The sequence below is a fragment of the Podarcis filfolensis genome (assembly GCF_964270895.1).
Source record: "Podarcis filfolensis genome assembly, chromosome: 15".
NCBI classification, from domain to species: domain Eukaryota; kingdom Metazoa; phylum Chordata; class Lepidosauria; order Squamata; family Lacertidae; genus Podarcis; species Podarcis filfolensis.
This window is the reverse complement of record NC_139618.1, coordinates 5,065,575-5,080,109: the sequence shown is the minus strand read 5'-3', so window position 1 is coordinate 5,080,109 and position 14,535 is coordinate 5,065,575. Positions and strand designations below refer to the sequence as shown.

Below are 14,535 nucleotides of genomic sequence, written 5' to 3'. Positions count from 1 at the left end.
ATTAAAGGCTTTGCTGTGTCTAAACACACAGTGTAATAATTATTTTAAGAGAGAACCTATTGGTCTCTCATCACTTAACACAATAATAACAATCATGAGCTCCAACAGAAATAAATTAGTCATCATCGTGAAAGCACAAGCCATTTGGATCAATATTTTATTGCTTGGAAACTTACATACATTGGTAATATAAAAAAGTATTAAAATAAATGACTTGCCCAACATGACTGCATTATACAGAAAGCACTTTATACCCAGCTGTTCACTGTTTTAAATAGGTTTGATGAGCAGATCTTGTCTTACTAAGATCCATTGAAACTTTGCTAATTATAATTGTGGGAGGCTCACAGTTAAAGCGCGGCTTGGTGATTTTTAACAAATATAGAAACTCCATCCTTCCTTAACCTTTGTAGCTCTTGACTATTCTCTAGCCCAGTTTTCTTTCCTCTCTCAGGCTGTAATTAATGTTTGATATAGATGTTAGTGCCACCCAAAGTTTTTTTAAAAATCCTTTTCTCCCTTTTATGGGTCCCAAATGCTAACTATTTGTTGCAGGACAGCCTGCTCATTTGCTGAATGCAACACATGTGTCTCTTTAGGAAACGCTTTGCTCAAGGCTAACAACACAGCAGCTTCCAGTAAACAGGATAAAGCCGACTCTTTGAAATTCCCATTCAAATGTAAAATATTGTATACCAGCATGAATTAGAATTGCCCCCAGATTTGTTTAACAAAAGTCAGGGAAAAGCTAGCACTGATTAGGGAAGTCTTCGAGGAGTGTCAGAAAAATCTCAGGCTGAAACTGTGAGTAGACTGTTGTGAAGTCCTGTGGGGCAATGAAGAAGAGCGCTGGTGGGGTGGAAGCCACTGCACTGTCACAAAATGTGAGAAGTCCCTGTCCATGCATGGGGGGCCTACCTTGTGGCTCCTGCTTGCGCTGTGGGAACAACTTAAGCACCAGGCCTTCACAGCATTAGTGTTCTCAAGCAGAGTCAAGAGGGTATGTGAAGTATAAGACAAAGAAAGTAATAGTCAATAAGGGCTGTAGTTTAGACACACACCTGGCTGCCTCTTAGCTAGCCGACAGCATATCTTTTTGTTGGGTATCCTGTGTGATCAAAAGCGAAACAGTGCTAAGCACATAACCAATCTTTGAAACACAGTTCCCTGCACATGAATCTGGGACAGATTTTGCAAGATTTCTGCTCCCTCTCTTCTGGAACCACTTTAGTGGCATGAGAGTTTCCCATCACAGCACACCACGGCTCCTTTGCGTACCAAAGCTACCCACCCCAGAAACTGGAGCAGTTTAGGCAAAGGAAGATATTGTGCATTGGAGGCTGGTGTCCATTGGGGCTGGCAGGGAAGAGAAAGCAGGGAGCGCAGGAGTAGGTGGAACTGGAGCCTATGACAGACTAGGTCCATTAATTCTGATCTTGTCCCCATCCTCTTGCTTGCTAAGTTCTAAGGTGACACCACTAAAATTAAGGAGGAGGAAGCTGACCCCTGGGCTGGCTGAGGATAGACTGAATTGGATGGGAATTGTCTCGTTTACCTAACGGGCAGCCTCCACTGGAACTGTGTCATGGAGAAGAGGATGCAAGATTAGACGAGTCATTGGCCAGATCCACTCATTACTTAACCTGATTCCAACTGGATTACTATAACTACCACTATAATCAAACTTGAAAATCTACAAATTGTTTCCAACTTTACCTGTCAGTGACTTGGCCCCTCCTTTAATAGATGGTTTCCTGATTCTTCGTTTATATGTTCTCTGTACTTTCAGTCCTTCAATAAATTCAGGATTTGATTATTATATTGCACCAGTGTGACTAAGAATCAGTGATTTTGCGAGGCATTCCCACAATTATTCAAATTATTATGTATTTCCATCACTGAGGACAACTTGGGTCAGGTTCTTAACAACACAACATTATATTCAAGCCCCATTACATACATTTTACACACACGGAATGAAAACTTATAAACCTGGCTGGTCAGTGTCATTTATTTTATCAATATTTTTAAAGTGCTTAAAGCAATAAACATTTTGTAACCTAAATTCAAAGAACCTGATTGAAAGGAGGACTGAAAGGGTTTTGAAAAAACACCACTGATTCTACCTTTATATGTACATACATGGAATACACATAACAAAGAATTCTAAAATGAGTATATTTAACTTCAGCACTTCTTATCATTTGTTCCATTTAGGAGAAATATTTTTGATGAGATGTAGAAAATGGTAAATTAAAAAAAATGAAATTAGGCTGTTATGCTGGCATATATTCAACAGTACAAAAGAGGTTATGCTGGCATATGTTCAACAATACAAAGATTTCTAAGGGCCAGCTTACCCTTTGTGTGACAAACACAGATATTTCCTATGGCAAACAGAACAGATACATGTTTTTCTTCCCAGGGAGTCCTGATTTGGCCACAATTTTCCCTAGATGTTTAAGGATCAGCAATTGTCAACCATACTTTACACATTTCTTATGTGAAACACAATTGCTGTGTAAAGTGTTAAGAAGCTCTAAGGGGTGATTCACACAGCACATCTTCCTAACAAAACTGAACACATCCTCAAGGTTTCAACACAGCCTTCCTTGATTGTTAGATGTATATATAAAAGAAGAGCATGCTAAGTGGGTTTAAGAGGTGATGAAAATGATCTGGATCTGTTTATACTGCTGTGTTCTGGTCCATCTAGTACATGATGTATTAAAGCAGAAACAACAGATAAAGAGAGTGGCATTCTTTGCACACAAGCAACAAAATTTGGACCAGTTTTTCCCATTACATGGCAACTTCTGAAGCTACCACACAGTGAGGTCCATATGAAATCCAGTTGTTAAGAAAAAAACCCAAAAACATGTAGCAGTGGTTCTGTGCGGCTACCATGCTTCAGCAGACTACTAATATTTTTAGCCAGCCCGCAAAATCTGCCGGCTGCAAAGCAAGTTTTTGCATGGATCCTCTTCAACACTCCTACCCCCCCCTTTTATTCAGGTGCAGCATTCTCCTGCAGAAAGGAAGTAATCAATGAATTGGGCTGCATCATAATTATTTGAAAATGGTATATTTCCTGAACACTTCATTGACCAGCTTCCAGTTATTTCTAGGAATAGCCCAGTGATACAAAGCAAAGGCTACTTCTACTTGTGACAGACACACAAGAGAACCTTCCCCAGAGTGCTCACATGAGTAGGACCTGAAGGTTTACATCAACTGTAACCACAGCAATCATCATGAATCTGGGTTTGGGCTGCAACTGCCTCTGTGCATAGCCTTCCTTCCTCCTCCTCTCTTCCCTGTAGCATGTTGAAATGGAAATGCATGCCATGTCACCGCCATGTTGGCTATTTCCATTTCTCTGCTCCACATCCTGATTGCAGGGGTAGGGAACCTTGATGTAACACGATATAACAAAGATAGGGAACCATGCAAGATGATGACACAGTGCCACACAATCTACATTATTTAACATCACCAGAGAGAGAGGAAGGAGGAAACTCTCTTTTTTTCCAGATAATATCCAGTGATTCTTACTTAGGTATTGTTTTCATTGTTCTGGTTTTCTGAAAAACTGATTAACTGAAGCCTATCAGGAAACAACCATAGCGCCATGATTTCTAGCTAAACTAAAAACTCATTCCTAAGGGGTTCCTCCACCCCACCCCACCCCTCTACTGATAATTAAACTGGACAACAGACACACCTTTGTTTCGTGATCTGGAAAGATTCTTTCTCTTTGCCTCCTGCTCAGCTTCACCTATGCTATTAGTACTGTGTCCAGCTGCTCTGACTGCCCCTCCAGTACTCCCACTGCTCTGCACGATTCCAGGCTCCTCTGCCTTCGTGTCAGCATCGGTTTTAATGCTGACCATTGCATCTACTAGCTTTAGAGCACTGGTTTCATAAAGCTCTTCAACTTTAATAGAGCTTGCAGTTTCAAAGGAAATCCCAGTCTCGCTGCAAGTATGAGTTGACAACTCCTTTTTCTGTACTGCTGACTCGACACTGTTGAAAAGTTCAGGTGTGAAATAGATACTGTCATCGTTGGCATCTGTCTCTGCAGCTATATCTGATGTTGAAAGGTTCGCGTTTCCTCTCACTGGAGAAAATGCCACGTCCCTCCCCTCTTCATGAGCCCAGAGCTGCTGCTCAGTAGGATATTCCTGAATGGCCTTTCCAGCAGAAAAGCTAATCGGTTCTCTACATGGTGACAATCCAGTTGCCCTGTGTTGCTCAACCAAAAACACATTCTGCTGGGGTTCATTTGCAACAAGCTGAGTACTTTCATCCATTGGTATCTTTGGTTGGCATTTAGCTGCGGAGAGGTCTTTCTCATTCAAGGCAAGCAGGGGTGTTGAAGTCAATGGTCTACTGAAATACTGTTTTATACTGACAGAGGAGAGCTGATTATTTGCTTTCTCCCTCTTGTTCTTCCCGATCAAGGTTTTGGGTTTGGAGTCGGTAAGGTTTTCTTGCTTTACAGTCTGGCAGAATGGCTGAAGATCTGGAATAGAAGGGCAGAGGCATATAACTAGCTGGATAAACAGAATCAGGTAATAATGAATGCTTGTCATTATTTCTAGCATGTACACATCAGAGAACACTGTTCAGTTTCTAGAACAAGGGCGGGCAACTTGTGGGATGATGGGAGTTGTAGTTCAGTAATATAAGCAGGGACATATGTGCCTCATTCCTGCTTTAGAGTTATTTAACTCAGTGGCTTTCAAACTTTCAACCTTCAGGAAACCTCACCAGTTCTTCTGCCATTAAATCCCAGGACATTACAGAGAATTATGTGGCATGTTCTAGGGCAAATGCAGTTCACAAGAAGCCCTGACCAGGCTTTTGGGGCCTCAGTGTTGCCTCACAAGAACAGAGAGTGTGCACCAAAAAACATCCTATACTCCTACTATGACTGCTCATTGCAAGGGAAGGCTTCCTTTCAGGAAATCTTGCCTGCCATTACTCATTTTCTTACTAAGGAATCTCTGACTAGTTTTCCCTCCATTTCAAAACCAATAAACTAGATTAAACTCTTTGTGGAAAAGGCAAGGCACATGTTCTCAACTAGCTGTTATGCTTCATTTAGCTTCAGGCTCATTACCCTATTACTCAGTTGTAGCATCTTTTCTCCACCTGGTCTTGTCTGTCTAACTAACTGACATCTTATTTATGTATTTAGTCACCTTGTGCCAAAGCCTCTAGACAACATTCAATAAAACTAGTGAAAAACATCCAATACAATCAGTGCAGCTAGTAATAAACCGAGCAAAACCAAACTGCAATAAAAACAACTCAACCCTAGCGTAAATAAATACAGACACCCTTACAAGCAAAAACACATCACCATGAGAGAAACAAAGACAGAATTGAATGATGCTAAAATAATATTATAGTGTTAAAAGATGATAAAAATTATTAAAAGGCTTGGAAGAAGAGGAATGTCTTCATCTGGTGCCAAAGAGTCACTGAAGGAGGCACCAGGCAAGTCTCTTTGGTAGAACATTCTACAGACAGGAGCCACCCATTAAAAGGCCCTATCTCGTCATCATCCTCCATACTTCAGAAAGAAGTTCCTTTCAATTTTGTACACATCTATGCCAATCTAGTAATCCCCTGGGAGTGCAAGGACAATGATACAGATGAGAGACAAGAGCTTCTTCATTTACTACAAGGAATGGGATCACTGTCCACTTAAAGTAAATAGAGAAGCCCTTGGGGACCAGGGAGTTTCAGGTATGCACTGAAGCACATACAGAGCTCTGGACTGGGAATAAAGTAATGTCCACAGAAGCCCCTGCAATGTTTAAAATTAGAGGGAAGATATTAGAAGTCCTCTAGCACAGAAACCCTCCATAGATATTATTAGCATTACATTAACATGGTATTTCCACATTCACAGAATGAACAACAGCATAACTGTGTGTCTTTCCTTCCCTCGAAATTGTGCTATAGCATTAGTAGATTACTAGTTTTCAAATAACTGGATTGATTGACATAAAATAAAGTAACAGCCTACGTTAAATGTATACCCAGCTAGGGTGGGGGAAGAACCTGCCACTGAACCAAATAGCACTTTGTTAAGATGAGTTTAATCCCTTCTTTCCACTCAGTAACAAAGAGCCCAATGTGTGTGGCCAAATGCATAGAGACACAAATATATGTGTGTGTGTGTGTGTGTGTGTGTGGTTTTTTGCCTTTCTGACTCCTCACTCTGCACTGGGAACAATTCCAGACAACTTTCCAGAATAGTTTTGAGTGGACAAGAGACACTACAAAGAGAAGAGGGCCTCACTGCCCTGCTACATGTGAAAAAGTTCCAGCATGCACCTTGAGACTCTGTTCATCAGTGGGGAAGCATCCACTTTGCATGAAAAAAGTCCCAGGTTCAATCCCTGGCAACTCCAGTTAAAAGGATCAGGAGGTGTCACAGAGATGGGATTCTAAATGCTAATGGGAAGGGGCAGGATCCCACCAGGTTCTTTTTGAATGTAAGAGATAGCAAGGGACTCTCAGGATTAAAAAATAACAATAATAAAAGTTAAAGGGCGGGTTGCAGGTGAGGGGAAAAGACCTCTCTCTGCTTGAGATCCTGGAAACCCACTAACAGTCACAGCAGAAAATAATAATAACAACCAGTGCTGAGCGATGTCTGGTTTTCAACGCTGTGATATCTCACTAGCTAAACATGGCAATATACCAATATACAGTATCACGATGTCTGAAATAAGGATGCAACTATGTAGAGGCGAATGGAGTAATGTCCTGGCAACTGTTACTACTTAGGAGTCTAAAACAGATACATTTTTATTTACCTTTAACATATTGTTGCAACTGTTATTTTATAGTATAGACCAGGGGTAGGCAACCTAAGGCCCGGGGGCCAGATGCGGCCCAATTGGCTTCTGTAGATGGTCCAGAAATCAGCATGTTTTTACATGAGTAGAATGTGTCCTTTTATTTAAAATGCGTCTCTGGGTTATTTGTGGGGCATAGGAATTTGTTCGTATATTTTTTTCAAAATATAGTCCAGCCCACCACATAGTCTGAGGGACGGTGGACCGGCCCATGGCTGAAAAAGGTTGCTGACCCCTGGTATGAGCAACAGGGGTATTAAGAATCATGAGAAATGATGACTGTCTTTTTCTCATATCACAATCTTTTACATAGCACACACACACATTGTAATTTGTGTTATATAGCCATGCCAAATATTATGAAACTGTTATCATGATGTGGATTTCAAACTGATTTTGGATGATGTATTGATACAGTGCCCGGCCCTATAACAACCAGCCTGCACTGCTATAAACAGCTTCCTCTCTTTTTTAATTAACAGTACATTGCTGGATCAGACCAAGAGTCTCAGTAACAGGAATACGCTTGGTATCCATCAGAAATTGGCCAGTGGTTCACCAGGAGACCACAATCTATCTTCTGCTCTAACAAACAGACACCACTCGGCCAGGTGGATACATAATCTGACCTAACATAACACAGCTTCTTATGTTCTTTGGTTCTTACTCGCAAGCAAAAAGATGAAGTCAACTTTAACAAATTTCCCATAAATATTTCAGGAAACTACTTAAAAGGTTAAAAAAAAAAAACCTCAGGAAAACCTACTTTGTTGATTTGCAGATATGTTATATGACTGACTGGATGTCGCTGGATTAATTGCAATGACGTCTGCAGCAGAAAGTGTTTCTAGGGTTAAATCATGCACTTCTCTTTCAACAGTAACACCTGGTGATAGATGAAGAGTTGCCTCCAGGAAAGAACTTGATGACAGATCTTTTGAGCTTGAAGACATGAGCACAGATCTGTCGTTACCCTGAGTCGAAGAATCTGTGCTCTTCTGGTTTGTTTTAGCAAACGCATCCAAAGAACCAAGGGCACAATCGAAGTTTTCATGGTGCTGGACTAGCTGACGAATCCATTTTGACAATCCTTGGGAAAGAACAATTTTATTTCATTATTACTATATAGCAAGACAGGGAAGTCATGTGATCAAAGTTCTACATGTTTAAAACCTTATAAAAACTGTGTTTCTGTACTTTCTTCTTGCACTAGGCACACAACTTTGAACTATTTGAATTCAAAGATTTGAATTATTTGGTCTGATTTTGTAATGGCAATGAAGAGTTACAACCTGATTTACTGATGCTGCTGGCCATGACATGGTACCGTATTTTCCGTCCCATAGGACGCACCTAGTTTTTTTTTTGGGGGGGGGAAATAAAGGAAATTCCCCCCCCCTTTATTTCCCCCCCAAAACCAGGTCGGCGAAACCAAACCAGGTCAGGGAACAGCGGTATGGCAGCGCTCCGCCTCACCACTGTCCCCCGAGGTTGTGGGGCTGGCACTGGGGAGAAGCGCACTTCTCCCCAGCACCAGTCTCCAAACCAGGTCGAGGAACAGCGGGATGGCGGCGCTGCGCCTCCCCGCTTTTTCCCCGAGCTTGTGGGGCTGGCCGATGTCTGCCTGGCGTGCGGGGCGCTCTGCTTCAGGGCGCCCAGCGCGCCGGGCGGCAGGCTGCTATCCACAGCCTGGGGAGCCCTGCGGGAACTCCCGCGGGCTCCCTAGGCTTGCTGATAGCTTCCTGAAGCCTGGAGAGCGAGAGGGTTCGGTGCGCACCGACCCCTCTCACTCTCCAAGCTTCAGCGAAAGCCTGTATTCGCCCCATAGGACGCACACAGATTTCTGCTTCATTTTTTGAGGGGGGGAAAATGCGTCCTATAGGGCGAAAAATACGGTATATTAGAATAGAAAAGGGAAAGTGGCTGCTTAGGGGCAACCTAGTCAGATGGGCAGGGTACAAATACAACAACAACAACAATTATTATTATTATTCTGCCATTACACAATTCAGCTGTGCCTTCTCCTACACAAGGCAAGACACATGGGAGTAAGCGACAAGGATGCATACAGGGGAGGGATGTACCAAAGTCTAACTTCCCCATATAAATAGGGAAAAGGGGGTTAAAGAGCCATTTGCCTCTGGTATTGGCTTCCATAGCACTGGGTGGAGCAAATGTCAATGGCCCTTTAGCCCTTGCTCAAGTCTAAGTGTTTGTCCCCTGTTAAAAATGAGTTGCCAAATAGAGGTTTAAAAGCCACACTATATGAGAATGAGAACGTTAATAGATTATCACAATGAAAGTAGTATGGAGAGCAACCCACAACATGAAAACTAAGCATTAAAATAATGTTGGGTGCACAGAGTTGCATCCAGTCTTCTACTCACAGAGTAAACCTATTGAAATTATGTCCATTAATTTAAATGGGTCTACTCTGAGTAGAACTTACCTGAATGCAACCAACACAGAGAATTGCATTATGCTGAAATGGCAAAATTAATGAATGTGTTCAGAAACCAAGAGGAAAAAAATATACTAAGGAGTGGGGAATATTTGTGGAATATTTGAAAAATCATGGTATGCAACTAAGTGCATTGGCAGGGTTAACTTAAATCAAAGCAGTTAAAAGTTTTATTAAGATTAGTTGTAGAATAATTTAAAAATGGAGTAAAGTGTTAAAATTTTAAATAAGAGAAGAAACCACAAAAGGGGGAGGGAGTCTGATTTGTATCTGTATTGGAAGTATGACATTGTAAGATTTGTATTTGCAAATTCTTAAAAACTGAAAATAAAATTTATTTTAAAAACCACACAGAATTTACTATATTTATGATTTATCTTATCTTTTTGTTATGTATGTTCTGTTTTTATACTGTAAACTACCCTGTGATCTTTGGATGAAGGGTGGTATAGAAATTTAGTAAAAAATTATGAAACTATTTAAGAGGGAAAGAAATGCTGGTGGCTTTATGCTTTGAAGGAAAGGGATTTCTTTATTGCTATCTTTTTACCCCCCCCCCTTTTAAAAAACAAACAAACCGCTGATCATTTTAAAAGCAGTTTCAGTGCATGTGTTCTGATAAAGACTGAACAAGTGGAATCTTTCGAAGTCAATTATATTTTTGGATTCTATTATACTATGGGTATAATAATCATTCTATCTTTGGATATATTTAATTCATAAGCATCCATTGCATTTTCTGGCAAATTGCTTTGTTTCAACGAGAAATGTGCTACTGAGAATCAGTAGTCCAGCCCCCAACTTCTTGAAAAACCTGCTATGATTACTGCTTCTAAAATTACCGAGAAAGACTCTCATGTGAGGCAATGATATCCTCCCATCTTGCTGCCTTTTCTGAGACAAGGGAAAGACCCTTCGTACAATAGAATCTGAGCACCATCTACTGTCAAGACAAGGGCAGTATTTGCTTCATCTCCTCCCTTCGCTGAAATTGCTTAGAATCATCAAAGGGAAAAATAGGTGCCATCTCTATTTCTAATATTTAAAGCAGTTTCTTCTACTTAGTGTGTACTAGTGCACCAATTTATCTGTCATGATTACCAAACGTTTGCTGGTAACAGGGCTGCCTGTATCCGAGCTGGTGATGTTTGCAGCTACTTAAAAGCATTTCCAAGAGTACTGAAACATTCCTTCCCCTTTTTGTTGACTTTTTTTCAAGAAAATGTTTGCCAACTCACTTACAATAGCCTTCCCTAAAAGGTGGCCTTTTCCATGTTGTTGGACGCCAACTCCAAATTATTTACAATAACCTTCCCCAACGTGTAGCCCTTTGGATGTTGTTGAGGCACCAAAATGTCTAGCTTTTATTGAAAAACTGACACAGTGGGATATTTCAGCATAGCTATTCTACACTTCAAAGCGAAGTAGATTAAGAACTAACCTCACTCGGTCAAAACAAGGAGATGCAAAATTAAGACAGAGAAGACATTCTGATGCCCCCACCTTATATATATTTTAATAGCTAATAAGGCTGAATGATTATGAATATTTAAAAAGGTAGTACCTGTGTTTGCCCTTCACAAAAACGCTCCTTAGATTACTAATTTATACTGGGCAATGAATTTATCTGGGGTGGTTGATTGCTTTGGTACAATGTCAGTGTTATCAGTCATAAGGATTTCATGAGATCCATGTTTTATTTACCTCTCACTGCATTTTTAACTGTGAGATTTTGTATCTGCAGCAGCAAAGCTGGAGGCCAGAACACATTCCCACCCACCCACAATTTATTCAGCTACTTTAATTAGAAATTCACACAGTAACAAACTAGGTAACAGACTGCAATGCACAATGGACCAAAACAAGAGGGAATTGCAATGAAACTTTGCCACACTGTATCATCAACCCAAACTGGAATGTTCCTGTTCAGGGTTCCAGCCAGCTAGGCATAATGTCTGCTAATAAATTATAAGTTGTAAAGGGCTGAAGCAGGACATTCCATTGTCCCTCAATGGACACTTGACTTTGCATGGCTAATGCACATGCTTGTTCCTCATTGGGCTATGTGTGTTAGTTTTCGTACTTCTGCAAATTTCAGAACTCTCCATAAGATGCTGACACCTCCTCGCTCCGGCTCCATTTCAGTCAGCACTCACCACTTGAGCTCATTATTAGAGGGAGAGATATGAAAATGCTTGATGTTTCCAAATGTCACAGTGATTCATATGGCCTAGGAAGAAGTTTTCAAATGCCAGAACTAGACATGATGGAGGATGTGTGGCTGCTGTTGAAGAGAGCAGTTCCATGTCTCTGCCTCTCCTTACTAACTTCTAGCAACTGATCAGATCTAACTCATGACATGAAGTTGTCACATTCTGGGTTTCAGCGCCCCGGCAAAGGGCATCCAATGAAGTGCAGTAGGAAAGCTCTTAAGTGAGCTGTTGGCGTGGCAGAAATATGGAAGAGACCAGAAGTTACTGGGGAGAGGAGGAGATGCAGCGCTGCTGCTTTACAGAAAAACCATGCACCCTCCATTAACTTCTTGCCCAAGCGAGTTGACAGCAATTTGCGCCATGATTAAGGGCCACTTCACAGACATCAATTTACCATAGCAAAGCATAGGTGAATTGTTCATAGGTGATGGTGCAAAATACTTACAACCGAACACAGAAGTTATGCCTTGAAGGCTTTTTATTTTACAATAAATAAAATATTATCACCTGCACCAAAGTGACATTGGTATAGGAAAGTGATATATTTATAGGAAAACAAATCACAGGAGATGATGCCCTAAAATTTAATTTTCAGAATTACCTTTGCTTGCTTTAGATACATGCATAGGAAAGGGGTCTGGTTCCAATCAAAGTAGACCCATTAAGATAATAGGATCTACTCTTACTTGGAGACAACCCTAGATATGGAAGCATCATAGCTCTGTGGGAAAGGGCATGTTTTGCATGCAGAAGGCCCAAGGCTCAATGTCTACAACAGGCTTCCTCAACCTCGGCCCTCCAGATGATCCCTAGCTAGCAGGACCAGTGGTCAGGGATGATGGGAACTGTAGTCTCAAAACATCTGGAGGGCTGAAGTTGAGGAAGCCTGGTCTAGAATCTTCAGGTGGAAGGGTCAAGTAGCAGATAATGGGGAAGACCTTTGCTTGAGATATTGGACAGCTACTGCCACAAGGGGAAGAACCATAGCTCAGTGGCTGAGCACATGCCTTGCTTGCATGCAGAAGCCCTCAGCATAACCTTAGAATCTGGGGTAGCTAACATGATGTCCTCCAGATGCTGGTGTACTACGACTCCTATCATCCCTGACAACAGGTCATGTTGAGTGATGGGAGTAGAGCCCAACAATGTATAGAGGGCATCACATTGGCGCTCTCTGTTTTAGATCAACCAGCACAGCAGCAACATGATCCAAAGCCATGGCCTTGATATATATGGGCTATAAGCCAAGTGTCACTAACCAACATCTCCAGGGTATTCATGTGTCTTACCAGCTATGTATTTATTTGGGTTCCTTCTGAAGCGGTCATCAACTAAAATAAGCGCTCCCCAATCGCTCCTGTGGCGAATACACCTAAAACAGAGCAACAGGTGAGAAAACAATACATGATGACTCTTATTGGGTTTTTAAAAATGTTTGGGAAAGGGGGACTATAATAATCTTCATGATATTTACCTGATAGAACTGTTTCAGATATCACTAAAACTTACAAAGCTTCAGCTAATCATCAGGGTGTTAAATATCTAAAACCTGTAATGTTCTGAGTCCACTGAAACTGCTACTCAACCCCAAGGTGGGAATGATTGTAGTGGGTTAATTGGAGAGGACAAAGCAGAGACTAAATATTTCAGCACAAATAAATAGTGACTGGGGGACCTGCTCCCTGCCTTGCACACCTTCTTCAACCTGGCCTGGGAAGGCATAGCCCTGATTGACTGCAGCTACAGAAGCTGAGGCTGCTGAAGAGGCCATCTTGGCTGTTTCTTAGTGCAGACCCAGCTCATTAAGCCTGAGCTTCCATAGCTGCCACCTGCCATGAACAACCAATGGCAGGACTGGCAGCAAAAGCAGCAGCAATGTTCTATGTTTATGATAGTATTTTATTCTCTTGTTAATTCTGTTGTTCTAAATGTGAATTTTACATATTTGACTTCCTTTAGTAATGTTTTCTTTTGAAATGTTTAAGATATTTTTTTTGTTAACTTTGCTCCATTAAATGTGTATTCTGTAGTTGACTTCCTTTGCAATGTTTTATTCTGAGATCTTTAAAATAATATTTTAGTTTCCTGTTAATTATTGCTTTGAATGTATAGGGAAGTTTTTAAAGTCTGATGTCTCACAGTGTTTTAGATTTTTTTGGAAGCTGCCCAGAGTGACTGGGGCAACCCAGTCAGATGGGCACAGTACAAATAAAATTATAACCATAACCATAATAGACTTTCTTCAGTAATATTTTATTCTGGATTGTTTTTTTTTAAAAAAAATCATGTGTTGTAAACCGCTTTGAGATGTTTTCTTAAAAATATAAATGTAAAGCGGTATAGAAATGAAATGAATAATATTAATAATAACAAAAATAAAAGAGAGGCATGTTTATTTCATATCTAACCACCTGTACTTTGATCATGGATGTAACCGTTTTTCTGCTACTAAGCTTGCTGGACAATGGCATCAGTAATAACTACACCAAGTTCTGTGGCAACTTGAGGACTAATTGCAATTGCACCTTAAGGACTATTTTTTAAAAAAAATGTCACTAGGCACAATCCACCAGGAATCTCACAGCAACATATCCACGCTGATGGCCCTCACTACCTCAAAATATTGTGATGGGCACCAATACAGATGGCTTTAAAGGGGAATGAAGACAAAATAAGGCTAAGGGTAACAAGAGGCAATATTCCTCTGAATAGTTGTCACTGGGAATCACAAGTAGGGATAGTGCACTCATGTCCTTCTCATGAACTTCCCATTGGCATCTGGTTGGCCACTGTGAGAACACAATACTGGGCTAAATGGGCCTTTGGTCTTATCTGATAGGCCTCTTCTTACGAGTTTCTAGAAACATAACCCACCAGTTGCTCCTTGTGCAACTCCCTAGTGCCCAGGGACGTGCGCAGAAGCAACTCTTAAGAGACTGGCCCTTCTTATTGATATGAAGAGCCTGTAAGAAGCTCACCACCA

At 41.0% G+C, this 14,535-nt stretch overlaps 1 protein-coding gene across 16 annotated transcripts in view; it reads right to left on the bottom strand.

Annotated features, from left to right (window-relative positions):
* The window catches only part of BRIP1 (BRCA1 interacting DNA helicase 1), a 215,458-nt gene that overhangs the window by 102,723 nt on the left and 98,200 nt on the right, over positions 1-14,535 (bottom strand). For 13 of the 16 annotated variants that reach the window (XR_014541888.1, XR_014541889.1, XR_014541890.1 and 10 more), the window contains exons 18-21: positions 12,842-12,924; positions 7,645-7,968; positions 3,725-4,525; positions 1,717-1,791 (exon numbers count right to left, since the gene is read on the bottom strand). Coding sequence is in view for 6 of the 16 variants with exons in the window: in XM_083587447.1 (XP_083443573.1) it covers positions 1,717-1,791; positions 3,725-4,525; positions 7,645-7,968; positions 12,842-12,924 (1,283 nt within the window). In the remaining 10 variants the exon portion in view is untranslated. Of the gene's footprint in view, positions 1-140; positions 4,526-7,644; positions 7,969-12,841; positions 12,925-14,535 lie in introns of those variants that run through there. The other 3 variants (XR_014541893.1, XR_014541897.1, XM_083587446.1) reach the window with 2 other exon arrangements.